The sequence below is a fragment of the Benincasa hispida genome, chromosome 11 (genome assembly GCF_027475165.1).
Source record: "Benincasa hispida cultivar pf3 chromosome 11, pf3_genome.v1.1, whole genome shotgun sequence".
Lineage (NCBI taxonomy): Eukaryota > Viridiplantae > Streptophyta > Magnoliopsida > Cucurbitales > Cucurbitaceae > Benincasa > Benincasa hispida.
Genome location: NC_143488.1, coordinates 75,876,514 through 75,902,353, shown reverse-complemented (window position 1 = coordinate 75,902,353; position 25,840 = coordinate 75,876,514). Strand labels below are relative to the sequence as shown.

Here is a 25,840-nt window from a genome sequence, read left to right as displayed (position 1 = left end):
TAACTTTCAATGAAGCCCTTTTCCACTTTCATATTGCACAGAGCAACCATACTTCACCTTTTTCCCTTTTTTTTTTTTTTTTTTTTTTTTACTCTCATCTTTGCTTTCTTAAATCTCTGCCTCTGTCATTTCATCTGAGCAATCAAATGAAAAATAATCCATTAATTTTGAGTTGATGTTTGGTACTCACTATGTATTGTCAATGATAAAAGATGATCAATTAATGTATATTATTCATCTTGAATTTGAACTTTCTTAACTCTCTTTTGCTTTTGTTAAAGGAAAATAATGTGGGAGAGAATAATTCTAAGTAGCTAGAGAACATAATTTAACATTTGTTTTAAGTCCATGAACACTTATTTTATATTTAAATTTCTTGTTTTGTTATATACATTCTATCAATATTTTTAAAAACCAAACTATTTTTAAGAACTTATTTTATTTTTTAAATTTAACTAAGAATTTAATTCTTTTAACTTAAGAAAGATGAAAATCATGGTAAGAATTGATGAAGAAATGAGCTTAATTTTCAAAAACTGAATAGCTAACAAATGAGATCTTAAAAATCAAAATTGAAAAAAAATATAGCAAATGTTTGATTAATGAATTTATCTTAAAAATGTGAAGGTAGTCTCACATCCGTTAAAAGTAGATAATATATATTTAATTATACGAGTTAAAAGGGTTTACCTCTCAATTGATATAAAATCATAGGTAATTGCAATAGGTAGAACTTTTAGGGCGAATAATTAAGAGTATAACAACATTTTTAAAGAATTGCAAATATAGCAAAATTTATCAGTGATAGATTTTATAGTTGATAAACTCCTATTAGTGATAGATTCTAGCATTGATAGACTCCTATTAGTGATAGATTCTAGCATTGATAGACTCCTATTAGTAAAATGATTTACCACTGATAGACTCCTATTAGTAAAATGATTTACCACTGATAGACTCTGAGAGCTAGATCGAAATTTTGCTTTATTTACACTTTTTTTTACATTGTGCTATATCTACAAATGCTTTAAGCATAGTTGCTATATTTGCAACTGTCCCTAAAATCACGTAGATAATTAGAAGCGTTGACTTCAAAGCATGAATCTAAAACATCATCAATCTCATTTGTTATTGGTTCTAAGTTTAGATTTTTATTCCATAAATAGTAATACCCTTAAAAGACTTCTTAGGTAGATTTCAAGATTTAAAAAGTCAATATCTATAACTCGATTTTATGAAAATTTCTTTGAAAATATTGATAACATGTCGATGTAGATGGTAATTTCTAAAAAATTATAAAAAGAAAAAAATATCAAAGAAAAGTATTTACATTTCCAACAAGTTAAAATATTTATTATTTATATTATATTCACATTAGTGACATATTTTTGCTTATTTTTAATGTTGCATAGGTTTGTTATGATATAATGAAAATCTCAACTCATTCCTTATATGGACGTCGAACTCGTAGACATGTAAAAACATTGATGATGACAATACCAACATATTAACGAAAATTTAATATCATGAGTAGAACCCAAAGCAAAACTATGCATATAAGTTGCATACCCCCAAGGGTAACAAAAAAGTGGCAAGTCACTTTTTAGATTTAGGGCTGATCTTTGAGATCGAGCTATGATTATTTGTTTGGACCAAAAGTAATTACAATTTGATTCTTGTCGTAACAATTTTGGGTCTCTAATTACTTAATCGATCTATGTTTACAATAAATCTCACAAAAATTCATACTAATTAATTTTCACGATAGGAACTAAATCATTGCATGATTTTGTTGAGGGTTGCCTAAGGTAAGGTCCAAGCTCAAAAGAAAATAGAAGTTTGCATAGAGGTTCGTGCATCCCAAAAGGGTAAGTCAAACCTGGATTCTAGGTCGACTAGGCGAGCTAAAAGAGTTTCACCAAAAAAGAAATGACCGAAGTCAAGCTCATCCCTAGCATCTTGCAACCTCGAAGGCGATATTGCACATATCTCTAAGAAAAAGTCTAAGGAAGGACCTTATAAAGGTCCTCATATCAACAACCTCAAGAGGTAAATAATTCTCTACATACTTAGTCAAGCTAAATATTTCCTATATTAACTTAGGTATCAAAGTGTACTCAACTTGACACCATACTGATGTGAGTACTCTTGAGCAGGTCAGCTCCAACAACGTCTTCAAATCAGAGGAATGGGTCAAAGAAGCATCAAGGCTTGTGTGTGAGTATCCCACGGCAACACGTTTCAAAGTATATTGAGTAAATCACATTACAAATCAAAATTCATGAACTAGTATATGTTACTTTCATTAAAAAAATAAAAATTAAAAGTAATTTTTATCCTAACACATTTACTTCGATGTTTTATATTTGTTGAATTAAAAATAAATAAATAAAAATGTGTGCATATGCCACTACTCCAACATTGTGTTAAGAATGAACTATTCACCATTTTTCGATATGTTTTACATAAATCAAATCAAATCAAAGAAGTGACTAATCAGGGTTGAAAATTCCCTTACCAAACTTTTGATAAACGGCATTCGCTTCTAGAGAACTAAAATTAGCTTATTTCCCAGTTATTTCATGCTTGCTTAAGCCTACAATTGGGCTTGGGCCAATTCCCTCACAAATTATTGGGTTATGGATCTCATCCATCCATTAGTTAGCCATTTTTCAAAATCATTATTCTCGCTATCAATCTGTCTACTTGATCCTATGTAATTTGAACTCTTCCAATATACCAAATTTATAGCATAAGTTTGTAAGCGCCAACGTGAGCTTGCTTAGCGATAATTTGTATAGCTTGACGATGGTTTGTACTCCTTCACTTGAAATCAAAAGTTTAAATCTTCATCTTCACATTTGTTGTGTTTAAAAATAAATTTAGAGTAACAAAACTAGAAATTAAAAAGGAGAATAACTCGAGAAAGTATAAATTGTCAAAAGAAAAAATGTATAAACGTTCAGCAACAAACGTACATCGTCTTTGTCTTTCAGCTAGTCAATATTATTCCTCTCAAATGGTCAAACAAGTCTTAAAAGGGGGAACAAAGAAGGGAAAAAATGGTGCAGAAGTACTTCTCAAGACTTCCTTTTTCTTTTATGTTAAAAATATGAGTGAACATTTGTTTCTTTACTGCCAAAATTATTAATTTGTTGATCATTTGAATGAATTTTTTTAGTTAAGCTTATGAACTCTTTCATTAATCAACCAGAAATTCATTATTCCAAGATCCATTCTCAGAATCATTGAGTTCATAAACAAAATTACTAATACACAAGTGAACCTTGGTCAAGAATTCCACATTGAAAAGATCAAAGAACTTCACAATGTTTATATTCTATAGGTAAGATAGATAGGCTATTTCTCTTATTGTTTATTTGTTTTTTATTTTAAGATGAAACCTCATGTTATCTAATAAAACATGAGAACATATAAAGTCCAAACAAGTATTCGGTTAGGAAAAAAAAAAAAAAGGAATTTGATCCGAGATTGGTGAACTCAAAGAGGTACCACCTTGCAGGAACATGTTGAAAATCCTACAAATAAAGAGACCTTCCAATTTTTATAAGATAGATGAGTTATTTATCTCATTGTCAATTGATCTTTTTAGATGAAATTCGTGTTATCTAATGTGATATAAGGGCTTGTTAAGCTCAAATAGGCATTCATTTAAAAAAAAAAAATTATAATTCAACCCAAGAATGGTGAAACCAAATATGCACCATCTTGCAGAGCATGTTGAGGATCCCACATCAACAAAATCAAGAGACCTCACAATGTTTATAAGATAGAAGAGTTACTCCTCTCATTGTCAATTGATTTTGAGATAGAACCTCATGTAATCTAATAACTTTTGATAAGTAATTTATATTTAAGGGTAGAAAGTTGATAACAAAACATTGAAACTTAAGTGTTTATAAGTTTAATTTTCAAAAAAACAAAAATTAAAAGCAAATGATTATAAAAAAAAAAAAACCCTATTAAATAAAATGAGAAGTGAACTCATCATCAGAGAGAGGTATTAACTTCACTTATTCAATCCAATTCCAGGTATCAGTGCACCTAGTCAATCAAACCAATAATGACTTATGGATCAATGTATTGTCCTACAAATATAAGAACCTCGTAGTTATTACCAAAAGACAAGATTGAAATGAGCCCTGCAAATGAAAAGAAGGCAAAGTCAAGAAGCTAATTGAATCCAATCTGAGTCACTGCCACCACTTCTGGCTGTACAAAAAAAAGCATAGCCCTCCCCTTTTTTTGCTGTGCCAATTGGTGCCCCCCCACAGCTCAAATAAAATGTACCAAAAGTGAAGTTGAAACTGTCTGCAAGGACACACGAGACAAGATATGCTAATTTACAAGTGGATACTGTACATCTCTTCTGTGCACTTTGTGAATTTTAAGGTACCTCGATTGCTGGAAAGGAGACAGCCAACCAGCCAGGCCCTTCCTTCACGAACACAGCATATGGAAAGAGTAGATTAGCTTTGAATCCTGAACCACGGGATTCCCTCGTAGACATAATGGAATTTAATTCTAGAAGAGAGACAGATGCATCATGTTCCAGGTTTAACAACAACTATAGCACTATCTTCTTATCTAGAGTCTAGGCAGGCCAGCTCAAAGGGTACCAAACCAACAGGTAAATTTCTGAAATTACAATCTTGATTTGGAAAAGAAACCAGAAACAATTCCATTCAAATATGTAAAAGAATAGCTTAGAGCCCAGGGTAGATTGAACACTGCCCAAAACCTACAAAATGAAAGTGGAATGATTATAAAAAAGTTCTGATTACACAAGAATGTTATGTAGATATAGCACTACTATTACAAAAAAGAACAAAAAATCCTAAGATTTTTTTTTTCCTTCTAGCTCGTGTTGCTAAAAGCCAATCGTCCATTCAATTTTGTAGGCAAAGGGGTAGCTCAAACTTCTATAAAATTACAATCTCAAATCTCCATCTAGAATCAGAGAAGAATTTGAGCAGTCCCTTGTTCTTATATGTATGTTAAGGCATTCTTCACACAGTTCTGATACAATTGAATAACTTCTTACATGAGCAGAAGTCCTACATTGGATGTAAGAAACTTTTTTGGACAAAAATAAGAACCAAATTATGGCAATTCATTGAATACCATTTGTCAGTTATTCTTGCTTATTTCAGTACAAATCCTACAAACTAATCGGGAAAGTGTCTTTTCTCTGTAAACATCAAGGAGGCAAGGAGTGCCTTGAATATACTACAAATATCACATAACTGCTGTAAATTTTCATTATCAACAACAAAGTTATACAAAATTCTCAAAGATATTCCTTGATGGTTGAAAGACGCACAACCGAAATCAAAAACATTGTTATCTGCATTACTGCTAAACATTACACTGTTAAACGGGTACTCTGCAATTTACATATATTGGTAGCTGTCTTCACAAAAGCAAGCACAAAACAGACGTTCTAAATCTACCGCCAAAGATGACTTTGCAAAATTTCCAGCCGGACAAAAAAAAAAAAGGAAAAGAGAAAAGAAGGGTTTGTTTGGTAGGAAATCTGAAAATGGAAATTTGAAAACAAGGGAATCAATGAAAGATATACATTTGGTAGCAGATTGAGAAATTAAATTCCAATGTAAACAATTTTTTTAAAATGTGATTGAAAATATATTTAGTTACTCACTAAATACTAGGTTGAACATAAACCATTACTAATGAATTGAAAATATATTTAGTTACTCACTAAATACTAGGTTGAACATAAACCATTACTAATGAATTTTAGAACTTGTTTTACGTTAAAAATTTTGTATAATTATTATTTTGTAATATCATATAATATTATATTACATATTTTAAATTAAAAAGATAATTGAGTTTATAATATGTAATATTATATTATTATTGTTTTTATCATTTTTAATATAATTTTGCATTTTAAAATTTTGAATTCAAAATCTGGATACAATGAAAACATAAAATGTTGTTTCTAAAATTTACACTATTTGGATCATAAAATCCGAAAACAATTTCGAAAACAGAATGCTAACTGCCAATCAAATACATATTCACGGAACTTAGTGAATTTGAAAACATAAAACAGAATATGAGTTGCCTACCAAACGGCCCGAAGTTTCCTTGCTTGAAATTATGTGACCTGTGAAATCATTGAGTCTTTTCTTGCTGAGTTCGGGAAGTGTGATTGTCTTCAATTCTTCGAGTGAGAAGTGAAACTCCATAATGGGAAGCACTTGAGGTGGCATAGTAGGATGTTACAGTGAGTTGAGCAAATCTTGGAAGAGCAAAACCTGCAAATGGTATGTCAACAGAGAACAGACAATTATAATCACCTTCAGCAACACTAACACCTATGGTTAGTGGAAGCTGATATGCAGATTGATGTTTTTAAAAATAAGACGAAACAAACAAACTGATATGCAGATTGATGTTGAATAATGAATATCTAAAACTAAGCCCATTTTATGACAATTTTTGTTTTCTTTTTTGCTTTCTCTTTTGTTTCTTTCTTTTGTTATCTACTTTTTTTTTTTTTTACTAGTTTTTGAAACATATGCCAAATTTTGAAAACTAAAAGAAAGTGATTATTAAAAACTTTTTTTAAAAAAATTGTTAAAGAAATCAAATGTGTGATATTAAGAGAGGTGAAAGAGACACTAAGGCTAAGGAACTGTTGAGAAAGCCCGCATAATCTTAGAAAATAGAAAATTAAAAACAAATTATTATAAACAGAGGCTCAATTATGCCACATCTTCAGCCATCATACTCCAACGAACCATAGTGTCAAAACATACACATTGCCTAGCAAGATTTTCTAGATATTGAAAAAAAAAGAGATGGATCCTTCACTTTCTAAGACGCAAGTTTATGCAGTATTGACAACCATACATGACATGAAGATTTAAAATTATACAAAGATGCCGCTAATAGTACATGGAAATATTACATAATAATAATAATAATAATTTTATTTACATGCATCGTGGACGAATTTAGTATGTATAGAATTTCTAAATACTCAAAATTCTTAATTTCTATATAGATACACAACCCTCAATTTAAAGAGGGGAAAAGAATTATACAAGGAAATATGAATAACGGTCATAAGGAAAAATAAGGACATCTTTTTACAGAAAAAGAAAAAATAGAAAAGGGTAAGAATTACTAAACTTAATGGAAGAATATTTCCTATATTCAACGGTATGTGTAGCTCAAACAAAGCTATTATTTCGAACTTTCAAAGACCATCCAATACTTTCGTGACTCTTCTTCCTCCTTTAATTGTTTTATGAAATCTTTATTGTCCATTGCTTTTTCTTGGTGTAAAATAAAGCACCCCTTTTCACATTATAGCTTATCCTTTTAGTCACTAATTTGACTTCTCTTCTGCAATCACCTTTTGATCTTTGAAGTTCTCCCTTAATTTCATTTATCAATGAAATGTTTCTTCTACCAAAAAATTCAATACTTAGTCAACTAAATATCCTACAATATAAGAATTTTCCATGAATCAATCAACAATGTCTTTGCCCTCTAGTTCTAAACAGGACTAGACATTTGACAGTGCATAACTTCCACATGTTTGGAGGCATCCAATTGAAGTTGAAAGTAGAAAGAAACTTCTACAAAAGGGGAAGCTCTAGAAAAATGGTTTCTAGCATACATCGGAGGAGGATGAGGTTCGCTACTGATAAGAAGAGGGAAGCTCTAAAAGCCCTTGGAATATTGCAAAGTTGAAAGGGCTTGGTGCAATATTATTCATGGTTAACGCTTAGGGATGGAAAGATGATAAAATTTTGCGAGGATGCTTGGATTTGCCACTTATTTTAGACAAGTAAACAGAACCTTTTTGTTATATATTCCTATCTGACATTGTGAAAAAATCAACATAAGAGGCTTGGTTGGATTCTCAACCATTTACAATGAAATTTCCACATCTCTATGACATGTGAAGTCTGAGATAGGGACTGGTTTTTTATCTTTGAGATGAGCATTCGAAGAGTTGGAACGCTGTTACCAGAAGATTTTGTTTTTATCTTTAGACAGCTTATTTTCACGGCCTTAACACTTCAAAAACATTATACAGGAGAGTTTGTGTTTGTCCATTTTAAAGAGAGAGGCAAATTTTTGTGGCAGGCTTTTCCTTTTGAAGTTATTTGAGGGGTTTGGCTAGAGTGGAATCATAGAATTTTTAGAGGGAGTAGAGGTCAGTGGACAAGTTAAAAGATGTGATTAGATTTAATATTGGTTGAACCTTGGTGGTAAGGCCTTTTGCAATTACCAGCTAGGCCTTATTATTATGGATTTGAGTCATTTTTTGTAGTTTTTTTAACCTCTTTGAGCTCCTTTTGTTGAGTTTTTTTCCTCTTTTCCTGTGTGTCCTTGTATATTCTTTCATTTTCTAAATGAAAACCTAATTTCTATACAAAACATATACATACACATATTCTTTTAGAAACATGTATCCGCAAGTTGTTTGTATCCTACTTTTTTAGAAACTGACATGTCGTCATGCAAATGTCATGTTGTATTCATGTCTTGTGCATGCTTCTTAGCCCTGAACTAATCCATGAGATGTAATTTCCAAAACACCAACCCAACCACAAACGACCACTACTCCTATATATAATTGAGCCATCGATGTGTAACCCATCCCTCCAGCTACCACATCTTCCCCCTCTCAAGCTTGCAACTCTTGGACCATCTACTCCCATTACTTCCATCATTCTCCACCAATCTTTCATCCACCAAAAGATCAATTTGAAGATTTCTTTTGCTGCTGATCTTTAACTTTTTTACCTTTTAAGGCTATCGACCCATACCATTGTTGCCACCAAATGCTAAAAACACCAAACGTGTAAGGACCTCCCTAGTCTGAAAGCACAAAATAACATCAGCTGAGCCAGAAATGGACATCTTTATTGCATCCTGTAGTATCAATCCCTTCCCAAAAGAGTATCTTGTTAATATCTGGTTCACCTGCACAATAAACAAACACAAAGACTTCCAAACAAGATACCCAAGGCCCAAAAATCAGGGTATTCAGACTCCCCTAAGATATAAGATTAATATCAAACAATATCAACACCAAAACAATTACAGGTACACGATAGCAAGAAGAATAAGCAACAAACAAAAAGAAAAAGATATTCGGAAATTCGAGAGGCCATCTCTACCAAGAGTTCTCACTCTTCACAAAAATCTTGCCCCTTCTCTCCTTCCCAAAACCCTACAAATAACCCCTTTCATTGGTTCCCCACCCCCCACCCACCCCCCCCCCCCCAACGGTTACTTCCTCTAGTGGTCCCCTCCTTCCTTTCAGCTTCCACAATTCCCTTTTTGCCCATCTTCCTCTCATACACTTTCATAGGAGGTCTCACATTACCCCCATCTCGAAATTCACCTTCTCCTCGAGGTGAGCATCCGGGAATTGACTCTTCATCATCTCCACTGCTTCCACATAGCATCACTTTCAGGTTGATTAGCCCATTTTACTAGCCACTCTTGGCATTTCTCCCCTGCATTCCATCTTACCCCTAACACTTGCTCTGGTTCAGCATTCCACTCAAATTCTTCTATCATCATTGGAGCTTCTTTCTGGATCACGGTGTCAGTGGTTACTGCCTTCTTTGGCTGAGATACATGGAAAACATCATGTATGGTTACCGTCAAGGGATGCCAAAGGATAGACCACGGGTCCAATTCTCTTTATTATTCGTACGACCCAAAATACCATGGGACAGCTTCTCACATCTCTTCTTTGCCAAAGACTTCTGCCTGTAGGGTCAATTTTAAGATACACATGACTATCCACTTCAAATTCCACTTCCCTCCTTTTCTATTAGCATATTAACACATCCAGTTTTGGGCCAAGACCAGCTGATCTTTCAACTTCAATAAGGCTAAATCTCTTTCCATCGATTATTGTTCCAAGGTGCAATGAGGTGTCTTTCTATCACCATAGGCAATAATTGGAGAAGGTGATCGCCCGAACACGATACTAAACGGGGTTGTGTTGATTGAAATGTGAAAGTTGGTACTATACCATAATTCTGCCCAGGCCAACCATTTCTCCCACTTCTTGGGTTGTTTATTGCAAAAACACCTAAGATAGGTTTCTAAATACTTGTTAACCATCTCAGCCTGTCCATCTGTATGTGAGTGGAATGTCGTACTCTTCCTCAATTTCATTCCTTGGATAGCAAATAGCTCACTCCAAAACAAGCTCACAAAAATTAATGGATCTTCGAAAACCATGATGCTTCACCACTTCCCTTATGAATTCTGTTGCTACTTGCTTAGCTGAGAACGGATGCTTCAGAGTAATGAAATGGCTATGTTTGCTCAATTGATCCACCACTACGAATATCACATTTTTCCCCTCTGATTTGGGCAGCCCCCTTCAATGAAATCCATCGAGATGTCATCCACGCTATGTCTGGAATGAGTAAAGGCTAGAGTAAGTCTGTTGGGGCCAAAGCCTCAACTTTGTTTTTCTGACATATCGTGCCACTTCTCAACATAAGCATGCACATCCTTCTTCATTCCTTGCCAAAATAGTTCCCTTATTATTCTCTTGTATGTTCTCAAGTATCCCGAGTGCCCTCCCATCATAGAATCATGGAACGTATGCAACAAAGTTGGAATTAGAGAGGATTTTTTATGAAATTACCAACCGGTTTTTGTATAGCAACTTCCCCTGATTCATCGAGTATTTGGGGTGGCTATCTAGGTCTTGGCTTATCTCCCGGATGATTTTCTATAGAGAAGAATCTTGATTCACCTCTTGTTGAATTAAGTCCACATCCATTATCTGCTATGTAGAGAACACGTTCAAGGTCACCACTTCCTCTCCTCTCTGTTCCTCTGGAGCCAACTTCCTCGATAGAGCATCAGCAGCTTTGTTATTCAACCCCGGTTGGTACAAGATTTTGAAATCATACCCCATCAACTTGGTCAACCATCTCTGGAAATTCGGCTGGGACTTCTCTCTGTTCCAACAAATATTTCAATGCCCGTTGATCAGATATGACAGTAAAACATCCACCCAACAAGCAGTGTCTCCACGACTAGAACCACTTCCATTAGCTCTCTTTCCTACACTGATTTGGCTTAAGCCCTCGCAAATAAGGTCTGGCTGAAATAAGCTACCAGTCGGCCCTCTTGTGTTAAGACTGCCCCTAACCCCGTCCTAAATGCATCAGTCTCAATCATAAAGGGTTTGTCAAAATCCAGGTAGAGCCAACATAGGTAAAGTATTCATTCCCAAATGTTTCATATGTGTATCCCAATCCAGACTATATACTAGAATATCATCAAAAAATACTAACACACACCTTCGGAGGGAGGGTCAAAAATTTTAATTCATTAGTGACTGAAATGTTGTTGGGGCATTAGTTAGCCCAAAAGGCATAACTAGGAACTCATAATGCCCTTCATGTGTCCGAAAGGCAGTCTTAGGCACATCTTCTTCATTCATTCTTATCTGGTGAAACAAAAAGAAAAGGATATTCGGCAATTCGAGAGGCCATCTCTCCCAAGTTTTCTCACTCTTCACAAAACCTTGCCCCTTCTCTCCTTCCCAAAACCCTACAAATAACCCCTTTCATCCCCCCCCCCCCCTCCGTACACTACTCCACTACACGCCTCCAATATTTACTTCCTCCAGTGGTCCCCCTTCGCTGGTCCCCTCCTTCCTTTCAGCTTCCACAATTCCCTTTTTGCCCTTCTTCCTCTCATACACTTTCATAATTGGAGGTCTCACATATCCTCATTAGAATTCAGGGCGATATCCTCCAGAATGCAAAAACAAAGTCCTTAGGCACCCATGGAACAGAAACTAGTCCTTTAAACAATTACTTCACTAAGAACATGAATGCATAATCTAAAGACCTTTGTTTCTTATTTTTGGAAAAGGTAAAAAAAATTAATCTTACCCGTCATAGATTCATACCAACAGAATGGCAGTAAAGGTTGAAGAAATAATTTGTTTCTCAGCACAAAGAAAATAAAATCTACTTAATGTACTGAGAAAGCCATTTGAAACCATTCCCATAACCCATTGTCTTGACAATGCTACACATGAAACCCTCCAGTGGACGAACATTTTGTGTCAACCAGGCTTACCTTGCCCTTGCCAGTGGTGAAGTTTGTTAGGCCTAAGTTGTACCATAACTCATCTTCTCATGCCGAAATGGAAATCTCTCCTAGTCATAAGCATTGACCGGATAAACTGCTGCATCCACCTTAGCATAGGAAACTTTAAGGCTGCAACTTTTACAGTAAACTCACCAGATCAAGGGTCTTTCTTTTACTAGGTGAAATAAGGCCAAGGCTAAATAAATCCAAGAACTTTAAGGCTTTGTGGAGGAGCAAACTTCCAGTAGAGGAGAGTATCACAGAATCTGTTGAAGAATGGCAACAGAGAAAAGTATGGCTTAACTCTTCTGGGTTTTCCTTCAAAGGTACACATCACAACGAGGAGAAAAGGCCAAGCAAGAGTTCTTTTCAGCATAATACCATAGGTATTCACACTCTCGTAGCTGAGCTCCAAAAGGAAGAGATAACTTTTCTTGAGAATCTACCATGCCAAATTTCTATTTTTTGAAAAGGAAACATCACCGTGCCAAATTTCTTTGTACAACTCCATGAAGAGGGAGCTAATAAAAAGAGACTTGACATCTTTGAGCAGAAAGTCAATCAGCAAGCCATGTCAGAAGTAGAAGAGAAGGGAAGCCCATTGCCGAATCTCATTTTCCAGGTGTTATGAAGTCAAGGCCCCATAATAGAGTGATGGAATCCCAAGATTGTCTTCTAGCTCTCAGGTGCAGATGCACATTGTTATTTTCCTTTCTCTTTCAAAAGATATAAAAGTTCACTGCTATAACGTCATAGAGACTAGCATTCAGTAACAAAAAATGAGACAAATAACAAGCCTTTTTGAGAAGATAGGTGAGTCAAAATAAAGTGGAGGAATGTAGCTCTTTGCCACTTTGATCCAAGGATTTATCTTTCCTATTATTTTGCTAATCACTAGTTTGAAAGTTTTTCGCGTGATTTTTCCAAGTTTCTACACAGGTGTCAGTCCTTCCCTTGATCTGTATATGTAATCCAATGCAGTAATCCCAATTTTGTTGTAAAATAAATGCAAAAACCACAGGCCAATGTAATATCAACCATTTTTTCAAAGAGAGAACAAGCAAAACAATTTCCTAGCATACCTCCAAATGCAGCACCAGCACCGGAGCACAATAATAGGACAGGCACCTGTCAACAAAGGGATAAATGTGGGATTCACATAAATGGTAGATGGAACAAAACTCAGAAGAATCAAATAATCCAAGCAACTCCAACGATCATTTGCAACAAAACTAAATGGATTGCATAATTTAATATCAGAACAAAACAAAGGAAGATCAGACTTAAAGGCATACCCCAATTACAAAGGGAAGCCATTTTGGTCCCTTCACATGACTCTGGAGGTGTGGAATCCCTGTAATCAAAGAAAATGATAAGCAATTGCGTAAACTAAATGAAATATTATTGTAAGTCCAATAGGATTACCCGTATTATAGGCATGAACTGCACTAAGCAACCCACCAAGACCGGATCCTGCCTGTTTACAAGGCAGTGCAATAATAATTCAGAGATGTGGAAACCACAATATTTATGACAAAAACATTCATAAACTTTTCATTGTCGCAAAAGTAATATCTTACAAAAAGAATGAGGACCTCACGGCCCGAGGAATAAACTGAAGAAGAATCCCTCACAGATCTATTTCAAATCATTCACAAAGCATCATACATTACTTGCAATTTCAAGGATCTCCTCATTGGGATAAACTCAAAAGTAAAACAAAACACCAAGAACCAACTTTGGAGTTTGAAACTAAGTCCCCGTTTGATAACTGTTTGGTTTTTATTTTTAAAATTGAGCTTGTTTTCTTACGACTTCGTTACCATAATTTTCATCTTTCACAACTAAACATTTAGATTCTTAGCCAAATTCCAAAAACAAAAACTATTGTTTAGTTTCCAAACTTGGCATGGTTTTAAAAACACTCCTAAGAAAATCGATAACAAACAAAGAAATCAATAAGTAGTAGTATTTATTAGTTTAATTTTCAAAAACCAAAAGCCAAATGGTTATTAAACAGACCTAAAAGAAACCAGATTGAAATAGAGAACGAAATAAAGATTTTTCAAAAGAAAACTATGAACTGCGTTCCTACAACATTTTAAGTCCCTAGAAAACCATGAATTGAGTTATATAGAGTTATCCAATTGCTAATAGGAGGAATTGAATTGAATTGAACTTCGAAATCATCAATCCAGAAACGTTCATGAACACATCAGACTAATTCAAAGAGCACAATATAGAGTTCAAATTTATCACTGCATAATCAGAAACCTAGAAGCATTCATTAAATTATCTTTTCTCGAACAAAACAAAAATGGAAAATCAAAACGAGGGCAACTCACCACTGCAGTAACACCGTGGAGAACAGGATTGATGGCCCATTCACTTTTATCCTGAATCAAAATACAGGGAAACTCAAACATGAATCCCAAAACTATAGTAAGAGTGACTAGTAGAAGGTGATTAAATAGAAGAAGAAGAGAAAAATACAGGGTCGGGTTTAAGAAGAGAAAAACAGCGAGGGCAACGAGGCGATCCGAGCCCTGGATTCATGGTGGGTTCATGGTATAGATTGCCTCTTCTTAGCTTCTCTTCGTAGACCTCTCTAGTACCCATGTGTAGTCTGAAGCTCGCTCTAAAGATTTTCGTTCAGCAACAAATTCGCCGGTTTCGTCTTCGGTTTTCAGTTCTAAAGGGGAACAGGGGAAATTGGGCACGACGATTGAAAGAAACGGGGTCACGGGGGTATAATTGACAATTCATTTTAAAAGGGTACTTTTCCGTTCCCAGGATTACTATCTATTTTGAATAGAAAGTTCAACACCCGAAAACGTTAAATTACAAATATAGGCCTCATTTGGTATGGTTTTTTATTTTTAGTTTTTGAAAATTATGTTTGGTTTCTCATCATTTCTATATATATATAATTACTTTGGGAAACGTGAAAAAGGAAAAAAAAGAGAGAAGAAGTTCCCTTCTTCTTCATTCACATTGCCAGACCCCTTGCTTTGTTTTCTTCAGCCAACAATTGTTCGTAAGCCTAGTCGTCAAACGAGTCGAGTCGTCGTGTGGTCGCCCATTCACGTCGCACCAGTTCAAGTCATGTCGCCACTGCCAGAGTCCACGTCTCAAGTCTTCTTGTGCACGACAGCCATCCGTTCCACTGTTCGTGTGTGTCTCTCAGCCGTCGCTCGTCTGCATTGTCCGACCGTGTCTTTCCCTTTTTCGGTCGTCGGAATCCTGAGATTTGCGTAAGTTTTAGATGTTTTGGGTTGTTTTTGGAATGCTCATTAATATTGAAATAAGTTTTGGCCAACAACTAATTTACCCATAATTTTTTTTAGGTTAGATTCAGGAATTTAAGGTAGTTAAAGCAAGTTGTCCATTCGAACATAATCGAGACTCAGGCCCTTTTGAGCCCTTGTCGAATCAAAACGGCATACCGGGTGCTACATCGAGCCCCTGGCCCATGGGGAGGGCCTCTGCCAGCACATCCAAGTTTGACACTTTCCATGAGATCCCATTCTCGATGGAAGACGTCCAAGACACTTGTCTTGTAACGCTCGCCCACGCCATGACATATGCATGTGCCATGGGGTAGCTCACTTAGTCCACAGGGGCTAGGGGTGGTGGAGAGCTGACACCATACCTTCCCCTATAGTGCATTCTAAACATTTTTCTCTTTGCCACCTATGCATATCAAATGTGGCAAACTGTCATTCACCAACGTAAAGCGCTCGTCTGAACTCCGAACTCCAACGGTACGTGAATAGCTGACTAAACTCTTTATCCACATTATCCACCATAGTTTAATATCACATCATATGCAACATACAAACCATAGTCTTTTTCTCCTCCATTAGATATAAATCATATTTATATCCTTTTCCTCCAATTAATGTATCTCATACATCATGTCAACTATATCATATATAATTGACCAGTTTAAACATATCATATATAATCAAACTCTTTTTTGTCAATTTGAACACTTCAAACTGACCCAAAAATTGATTCTCAACTTGAATCCATTAAGCTACCAAGGGGACCTTATAGACCTGTAGCTTGAAGCTCCAATGGTACGTGAATAGCTGACTAAACTCTTTAGCCATGAAATCCACCATCCGTTAACTACCAGGCATTCCACTAAAGATTGGTAGTTGCACTCTTCTCACCACAGATTTATTTCTGTGTCCATTGGATATAACCAATCAATGGTACGATAACCCTTCACAGATGCTCATAAATACACTACAATTTTACTCTTGTAGTTACATCTAACTCCTTAAGTACCACTGATCCCTCTAATGAACAATACAACATAGTCCTACTATGTGTGGACACCTTTCGGGCCATGAGAAGGTGTATGGTGCCACATTGTTCAAGCCCCGGAATCAGTCCTTAAGGGAGCAATCTATCTACTTACCCTTGCTTCGGGAAAAGAGTGAATTACATCTTGTGTAGCTGAGTTCTTAGCCCTCAAATCAGACGAATCCCCAAAGTGGTAAGTTTGAGTCGGTAATCTAGTCACTCGCACCCATGTAAATCAAAGGACCGCCCTCAAAGGTAGGAGTTTCCAACTCACTTAGGATTGAGGTCATGTTACCTATGGCCATCCTAGTGAAGTGAAGTCTCTGTCATGACCGACGTTATATAACGAGACTATAACACTTTATGGTCCAGTCTTATACAAACTCCTTTGTATAGAATGCCCGTGCTCGCATGTCTCCACATGAATGATCAAGATCAGACCATCTATAGCAAGTCACAACACTTGTAACTATTCTACAAAGCGGGTTACATCCGTAGCGTCACTAGGATAAGGTTTTTCTCCTATAGCCAAATACTACAGACCATTTTGGTTATCACTTAAGTCATGATCCACCTGTATGTCTCCACATACATGCTTAAGTTACAACGACAACTAGAGAACTTAGTTTATTAATTTATGGTAAAGCAATTAAAACATCCCATGTTTCATAAATAATAGTGAAAGAAAAGATCATATATTATTACATCATAAGCGTTTGTTCAATACAGTGTTTACAAAATACAAGACCCAACAAGAGTTTAAGACATTAACTCCAACAATCTCCCACTTGTCCTAAAGTGAGTGGGTGTACAATACAATTAGTACAAAACAATAAACTAGGCACTAAGACCCAGTACAAAAATCTCCCATTTGCCCTAGTCCAGCCGCAGGTGGTCCCGTAGACTCATGCTCTGAAGGTGACCCTAAAAAACTGTAGCCGTCAAAGCCTTCGTAAATTGGTTAACAACGTTGTGCTATGAAGTGATCTTCGTGATTATCACGTCCCCTCAATACACTATATCGTGGATGAGATGATACTTCTGCTCTATATGTTTGTCGCGCTTGTGACTTTTGGGCTTCCTGGAGTTTACCACAACACTACAATTGTCACAATAGAGGATGATGGGTCTAGACATATCTGGAACAACTTCCAGATCTGTCAGAAACTTCCTGAGCCAAACAACCTCCTTAGTAGCTTCACAAGTTGTTACATACTCGGCTCCATCGTGGAGTCGGCGATGCACCCATTCTTAGTGCTTCGCCAATCTACAGCTCCTCCATTAAGAGTGAAAACTGACCCTGAAGTGGATTTTCGAGAATCTTTATCAGTCTGAAAATTAGAATCTATGAACCCAGTAAGGATCAAATCCTTAGTTCCATACACGAGCATGTAGTCCCTCGTTCTCCGAAGATACTTGAGGATGTTCTTGACTACGATCCAGTGACCCTGTCCTAGATTAGACATATACCTACTGACTATTCCCACAACATAGCAGATGTTTGGTCTAGTACAAAGCATTGCATACATCAAACTGCCAAGGACATATGCATATGGGACCCATCTCATTTCCTCAACCTCTTGAGGCATCTTATGACACATTTCCTTAGACAATGTAACTCCATGCCTAAAAGGCAGTAGGCCCCTTTTGGAGTTCTGCATCGAGTACTTGAGCAATATGGTGCATGTATATTTATTGTTTAGAAAAAAGACCAATTATTATAGAGCGTGTATATTTTTTATTTAGAAAAGTACCATGAAAAAATGATAAATGTCAATTTTAAATTTATGAAAAAAAAAAAATAAACCCCAATTTTAATTTTAAATTACAAAAAGGACGAATTCAATACAAAGTTCTAATAAAAATAAAAATTAGAAGGAAAAAATGCTAAAAACTGAGAACCAAATAGATAATAAACCGATCAAAATAAAACAAATCCAATTATTTTTGTTATTTATTGGGCATTGGTTTAGATCTCTTCTTTATAAAACCGATTGGTTTAGTGTAGTTCTTGGTTGGCCTTAAAATCGACAAAACCGAATTGACTATCACACATACTTGCAACCATAGTTCTAGATGTAGCTTTATTTGGTGTCATTGGTTTGTTTGAATGTTGAGAGAGAAATGAGAGATAGAATGATCCCACTGGACGTGTCAAACTTTTCGCACGAGATTCTGGAGAAATTTAATTATAAAAACTAGCCCTTAAAATTTAGGAAATTTTATCTTCAATCCAAACTATTCAACATTAGGTTTTTGTCCTTAAACATAAGATAGGATAGTGAATTCCTCAATGACATATACAAAATTTTTTATCTCAAATTCAAATTATTTCAGTTTGATCTTGATCTCAAGCTAAATTAAATTAAGATTAAGACCTCAAATTTATCTCCAATTAAAATTTGGGCATATTCCAAATTTATCCCAAAGTTCAAATCAAACTTAGACTTTTATACTCGAGCCAAATTAAAGTATAGATAAAATATTTAAATTTATCTCAAATTAAAATTTGACCATATTCTAAATTTAACTCTAAATCCAAATCATCCAAGTTTTAGCTTTTATCCTCAAGACAAATTAAATTGTGGATAAAATCTCAAATTAAAGCTTGTCCATATTCCAAATTTTATCTCATATTCAAATTATTCAAGTATAAGCTTTTAACCTCAAATAAAATTAAATTTTGGATGATATCGCAAATTTATCTCAATTAAAAATTTGGGCATAATCCAAATTTTATCTCAAAATGAAATTGAGAGAAACCCAAAATTCAAATCAAACTTATGTACCCAACTCATAGTTTGATTAATTTGGCACATCAAATAGAGTAAAAATCAAGAACATATAACTTGTATTTTGATTCAAACTTATCTTTTCGAAATTCATCCTCCCATACATGTGCATAAATCTAGAAAATGGGGCATTTTTCGAATGAAAAATTTTGGACTAATAAAAAATCGCCTTGTCATTTCTCAAATTAATTACAAAATTACAAATCATCAAATTGGGACTAATTAAAAACTTACATGTGCCCTAGATTAAAATTGAAGATATTAATCGGCAAATCCCGACGACGTCACGTATTTTCATCATGACCATTGGATTGAATAAAATTAATTCAGTCCAATTTGATATTATTATTTGGGTTAAAGTCAAAGTAGGCTCAAGAAAATGCTTAATTTGACCAAAATGTCAAATAAAGCCCAAGTCAAATTAGTTGGATCCAGGGGCCAGATCCATTGACCAACCAAACCCAAGCCCAAGCCCATAAATCCCACCTAACAACTCTATACATAGAGGAGTTCTCTTCATTTATAGGGGTAAAAAATTCTACGCTCTAGAGGGCTTCGAGAGAATTCCCTTAACAATCAGAATACTCCCTAGCCCTCTGAAGAATTCCTTCAACAATCAGAATATTCCCTAACTCCTAAAACTGACCACACTTGAAGACCGAAGACTTTTAGAGATACAAGCATTCTTCCAAGACTTCAACTCCAAGAACATCACACGCTCCGCTCTGCTTCCTCAAGTCAAATGTACGCGCATTCATCTAAGAGAGAATTAGAGGATCAAGTACTAGAAATCGAACCATATCTGCATCAAATCAACATCAATACAGGTTCAACTCCACAAAACACGTTTACATGTGTTTACATAGGCCAGACGTAGCATTTATTGGATATTGTGACTTCTTATTTCTCTAATTATTCATAGTAGTTCGAATGTTGGACACTAAGTGATAGAAGTTTATCATGGTATATCTTGGTTTATCATTGATAAACAATGATATTTTGCTATATTTGTATATAAGTTGGCTCATTTTCCTCTATTGAAAAATAACCCTTATATTTACACGTGTTTTTAAAATATGTAACCAATAAAAAAATATTTAATTTTAAAACAAAAAATAAAACAAAACATAATTATTTATATTTATGTAAAATCTTTTTTTGGTGTAGAAATTAAATATTCATAAAATATTATCAAATAAAGTACCTATAAAATTTTTTGAAGAAAATACTCCAAACAATTTTTTTGAATTATATTTCATTGGATAAATAATTACATCTTCCAAAAACTAAAAAACAAAAACAAAAGAAGAAAAAAGAAATTGGATAGATAGAGAATCTTAATAATTCTTTTTGTTTTATTTCAATAATGGAAGATCGAACCTCCAACTATATAAGTGGAAAATCGAATCTCCAAGTTCTAGATAGGAAGGTCATGTTAATTACTATTGAACTAACTTAACTTTAATAGTCTTAAGCCATAATTAATAATTACTTCTTGATATTTTATATATTTTAATCTTATATTATCAAAAGTTTGCTATGTACCATTGTTATCCCTGTAAGTCTCCCTCACTTCAAAATTCTATACTCTCTCAAAGTTGTCACCAGAGATTTTAGTTTGAAAGTTTTTTATATTCTTCTCACCCGAAAGAGTAAAATGTTTCTGTTTATGTTTTTCTTAGTGTGAATCTAACTTTGAGAGGTTTGAAAGAAAAAAAATCCATTTTTGTCTACATGTTTTACATTTTTTTTCTTTGTGATGAATGTTGTAGAGCAAAGAAGACTTTAAGTTGTACTAAATTTTGACATGTGTATATAATTGTGATTAAGATATATATTATCGATTAAGGGGAGAAATACTTAACATATATCATATATTGTTAATCTCTCTTTATATATAAACATATGTATGTACATACATATACACAAAGTATGATATTTTAACTTAGATGCAAATCTTTAATCATATTCCAACTTTATCATTTGAACCCATCATTATAGATGGTCCCTTTGATGAATAATTGAGTAAAGACTAAGTACTTGAAACATAAGCATCTTAAGTATGTATAACTTACATCTACTCATTTGGTTCATTCTTAATTCAAAGAAGAAATTTACAATCTAAGGATAAATAAACCCCTTTTTAATGGCTTTCATAATTGCAAGTGGGTGATAATTTGAAGGAAAAATATAAATTCTAGAGTGACATAAATTGTTTTTAAATGTTCACATGTAGTAGTTAGAAAAATATGGCATAACATGTCAAATTGGGAGTCTGTGGTTTGAATTCCTTAACCCTAATTATACTAAAAAATTGCATGAGATTCTCTGAAGTTACAATTTGACTTTATCTATTATTTTTTAAAAGAAACAAGTTCAACAAGTGAGATAGAATGTTTGAATATTTTGTTGACTGGAAAAAAATTGGCTAATTATATTCTGTCACGTCATCACAACGAAAGCCCAAGTTTATTGTAGAAATTATAAATTGGAGCAGGTCATGTAATTAAAATTGCTCGAGTCCAAGTACAGCCCAACTCAAGCCCATGACAGAATTTTGGGCCAAAAAAAGAATGGACCTAAGCCCAAAAGCATTTGGGTCTAAACCCATGTAAGGCTCATGAAAAACTCTATAAATAGAGGTCTTCCCCTTCATTTAAGAAAATTGTTGGAAGAATCGGAGATTGAGTTCTGGAGATGGGAGACTCATAAGATTGAAGTTCTGAAGAGTTGAAGATGGGGATCCCAAGCTTTAAAGTTTTTAAGATTGAAGCTCAAAAAGTTCTCAAGCTCCAAAATTTAATGCTCCTAAGTTCTCAAGCTCCAAAGTTTGAAGCTTTCAAGCTCTCAAACTTAAAGACTAGAAGATTGAAGCTCTAAAGGCTTATCCTAACGATCAACAAGCCAAGGTTGATTCAAGTTGATCAACAAGCCAGAGGTTGACCAAAGTTAATCAACAAACTAGCGCTCAATCCAAACCGATCAAGAAGCCAAAGGCTGATCCAAACAGATATAAAAAAGCTTAAAGATCGATCATACAAGAAGATCAACAAGCCTAAAGATTAAAGTTTATTTTTCAAGAGAAGGCATCAAAGGATTATGTATTAGAGATTGTACTCACTATAATGAAGAAATTAATACAAATACAAAGTTTGAATTCTATGAATTAAATTTCTCTGAAAATCTCGTGTGAACAGTTTAATTTATTCACACAAGGTCCCCGAGAAATGTGTTTTTCAAAGTTAAACTTGTGTTGATGTAGATTTAATGTGGATGTGGTTTGATCTCTAATACTTGATCTTTAAATTCCTTCTCGGTTGAATGCGTATGCTTGGTTTGAGGAAGCAAAACACGTGGATGTTCTAAAAATTGAAGTCTTAAAAGAATGTTTGTATCTCCAAAGGATTTCAGTCTTCAAGTATGGCCAGCTTCAAGAGTTAACGAGTATTCTGATTGGTGGGGGAATTCTCTTCAAGCCCTTTGGAGTGTAAATTTTTTTATCCCTATTTATAGAGTTCTCAGGTGGGTTTTGTGGGCTTAGGCTCGGTTGGTCCATGGACCTGGCCCCTGGTCCAACTAATTGGACTTGAACCTTATTTGACATTTGGGTCAAATTAAGCTTATTCTTGGGCCCATTTTGACTTTAGCTCAAATAATAATATCAAATTGGATTGAATTAATTTCATTTAATCCAACGATCATGATGATAACATGTGGCATCATCGCGATTTACCAATTTATATCTTCATTTTTAACTTAGTGTTGGGTTTTATGTCCTAAAACTCACAGTTCGTAAAATGATAAACATTTTCTATAATCAATAAACTTATTATTGATTTTATAAATTGTATATATGAAAGTCTAAATCCAATAAACTAAGACAGTCTAAATCCAATAAACTAAGACTCGTGACTATTACATGAGTACTTAAACTTTATGTAGAGACAAAGAGTGGATTAGGTTCGAGTAAATAGTCAAATTAATATATAGTATATGAATAAGGTTGAGTACCTTATTCTGGTAATATTATTGGATGCAGTCTATGTCACACCCCCTCCCAGATTATCCTTCTTAATCCAGAAGTGAATGTGACGACAGTAGTTACCAACCCTTTTGTGGCACTTACTGCCTAACTAACATCCTTAACCTACTTAGATCCCTGGAATACATATATAACATTCACCAAACTAATGAAACTTTAAAAAATAACCTTAGAACACTAGAGATCAACAACAACATACTTACATCATATTAACACATACAAAGTTCAGCGGTCCCAATATACTTTACTAGTCCCTAATATGAGCAACACATATGTACAGACATTTACAGAATAAACACCTAAAACTTCTCTCTAGAATTTGGACTTTTAATTGGAATCCTTGAGTGGCAAAGCAGGATGACAGCTAACCTATGGGGAGATGACCACTACCTGAGAAAAGAAAAACATTTGAAAGAATGAGCTACTCGCTCAGTGAGTGACTTAATAAAAACATAAATCTCATGCTTAAACTAAAAGCTAGAAAACATAAAACTGGAACTAAAACATGCCAAGCAAATGTGTACATAAAACTTTTAAAATCATTGTATCTAAAAACATAACTAAACTGATTCTTGGTTGAGAGAGAACCCTCGTGGTTCAATCTCAACGTCAGATATCATGTTTAAGAGAGAACCCTTTTTTTCGATCTTTCAAACATAAGCCTGGGCAGAGGTAAGAACCCTTTTGTTCAACAACTGAGAGAGAACCCTCGTGGTTCAATCTCCACATTGGATATCGTGTTCAAGAGAGAACCCTTTTGTTCAATCTCTCAAATATTAACCTAGCCTGGGGTGAGAACCCTTTTGTTCAACACCTTTTAGCCAATGCTAAGAAAGAACCCCCGTGGTTCAATTTTATTGTCGGGTATCATGTTTAAAAGAGAAACCTTTTGTTCGATCTCTCAAACATGCCTGGGCTGGGGTGAGAATCCTTTTGTTCAACATCTTACAGCCAATACTAGGAAAGAACCTATTTGTTCAATCCTACTGAACTGATTAACTGTCATACGTGCACGTAGAGCAAACTGGATCCTGATGTCAAGGATCATAACTGAGGCAGGGTACCACTGCTTATCACTTAACTGAATGAATTATTCCGATACTTTCTCTATGTACTTCAGCATTAGAATCATAACATAACTAAAACTAGGTAGTATAGCTTGGATACCTTCTCCTTGTACTTTAGTATTGAGCTGAAAATACCCGATAGGAAAACATTTTCATAAACATGCTTAATGAAAGCTTGATCTCATAAATCATAGTTTTCACAAGAACATCATTTGCTAATGCATGCTCAACAACATTAAGAGCACATATGCTTTAAAACATAATACAAATACTTGTAACATAAACATGTCATAGAATCTTCTTTTAAAAACTACCATGGTTTTAACCATTATACCAAAGCATATTTCATAAACTCTATAACTAGCATGCGCTTATAAACTTTAGAGAAATGTGTTGCTTGGAACTTCTGGTAAAATAACCAACATAAAAGTAACTGTCAACAAAGCATGGATTATTAAAATGTTTATAAACCATTTATAAATCATTTATAGTCACTCACAACTCGTCGAGGCTCTTAAACAGTTTATATGCCTCTCCCAGCTCTTCTTGGCCTGAAAGGACATAATCCCCGGTTAGATTCCTTAGAATTCTCAACAAAATGCTTCAGGTAGCTCGCTTACTAATGAAACTTTCACCAACAAAACAACATTACCAATAAGATGATCATTATGAGCGAGATCACCCTCATGAGCGAGATTTACCACTTCTAGCGAGATTTATGACTTCTAGTTAGATTCAGCGCAAAACCAGTGAGATCTTCATCCTTAGCGAGATCCTCCTCTTCCTTAACTCACTCTCGCTCTTGCTCATTTTCTTATCTCGCTCTCGCTCTTGCTCATTTTCTTATCTCTCGCTCGCTCTCGCTCACTATGGTGAGCTGCTTGCTTATTCTTCCCAAGCAGCTACCTGCTTACGCACCGATTCCCTGTTTCAACTTCAAAAATTCATAACTCAAAATCCAGGATTCTTTTTAAGAAACTTCCTTCTACAGACTTTTAGAATTGATTAATTTCTTACCTTCAAAATATCAGCCGAAAATTTCTTGTAGTTTGTCCTGGAGCTTCCAATCTTCACGCTGGGCTTTGATTAATCCGAGAATCTGCCCCTTCTGCAAATTCTTCACTTTTTGCTATTCTCCATGTGATATCTTTCTCCAGAAAAACAACCTCAAAAACTAGATTCTCCCAGCTTTCGAACAGCACCGATCTCACTTAATTTGCTCAAGCCATTTTCCAAAATTGAGCTTCTGAAATTCCTCTCTCTTTTATACTTCCTTCTGCCTTCCCTGTTCAAGGGTCAAACTGCCACCTCATCCAATACTTAGTGCTTCCGGCCAATTCCCATTATTGAGTTTCTTCAATTAATTTTTTTTTCCTTCCCTTCCTTCATAACCCACGTTAGGCCTTCGCCTCATAATATAAATTTAGCGTGCATCGCATACTCCATCGTCTAATGCCCAACACCTATCA

At 34.8% G+C, this 25,840-nt stretch overlaps 1 protein-coding gene across 3 annotated transcripts; it reads right to left on the bottom strand.

Moving 5' to 3' along the window:
• Nucleotides 1–4,005: 4,005 nt before the first annotated feature.
• Nucleotides 4,006–14,895, bottom strand: LOC120090522 (uncharacterized). 3 transcript variants are annotated; one of them, XR_016524491.1, is made up of 8 exons: nt 14,650–14,895; nt 14,502–14,552; nt 13,582–13,633; nt 13,452–13,510; nt 13,239–13,284; nt 8,818–8,997; nt 6,120–6,308; nt 4,006–4,762 (listed from the first exon to the last, which is right to left on the bottom strand). XR_016524491.1 is itself a non-coding variant. In XM_039048239.2 (7 exons), the coding sequence occupies exons 1-6, from the start codon at nt 14,773–14,775 to the stop codon at nt 6,166–6,168; spliced, it is 477 nt and encodes a 158-aa protein (XP_038904167.1). In that variant the 5' UTR covers nt 14,776–14,895; the 3' UTR covers nt 4,006–4,762; nt 6,120–6,165. The 3 variants fall into 3 exon arrangements, 2 of the variants coding, with proteins under 2 accessions (XP_038904167.1, XP_038904168.1); XM_039048239.2 differs by lacking the exon at nt 8,818–8,997; XM_039048240.2 differs by lacking the exons at nt 4,006–4,762; nt 8,818–8,997 and adding an exon at nt 5,258–5,557.
• Nucleotides 14,896–25,840: the final 10,945 nt, after the last annotated feature.

Excerpts from the sequence above, each read along its gene's own strand:
- LOC120090522 (XM_039048239.2), bottom strand. The coding sequence starts at position 14,775 with ATGGGTACTAGAGAGGTCTACGAAGAGAAGCTAAGAAGAGGCAATCTA. Across the intron at positions 13,634-14,501 it reads TCCACGGTGTTACTGCAGTG|GCAGGATCCGGTCTTGGTGG; the intron begins GTGAGTTGCCCT and ends CCTTGTAAACAG. Across the intron at positions 6,309-13,238 it reads TGCTGGTGCTGCATTTGGAG|GTTTTGCTCTTCCAAGATTT; the intron begins GTATGCTAGGAA and ends TACCATTTGCAG.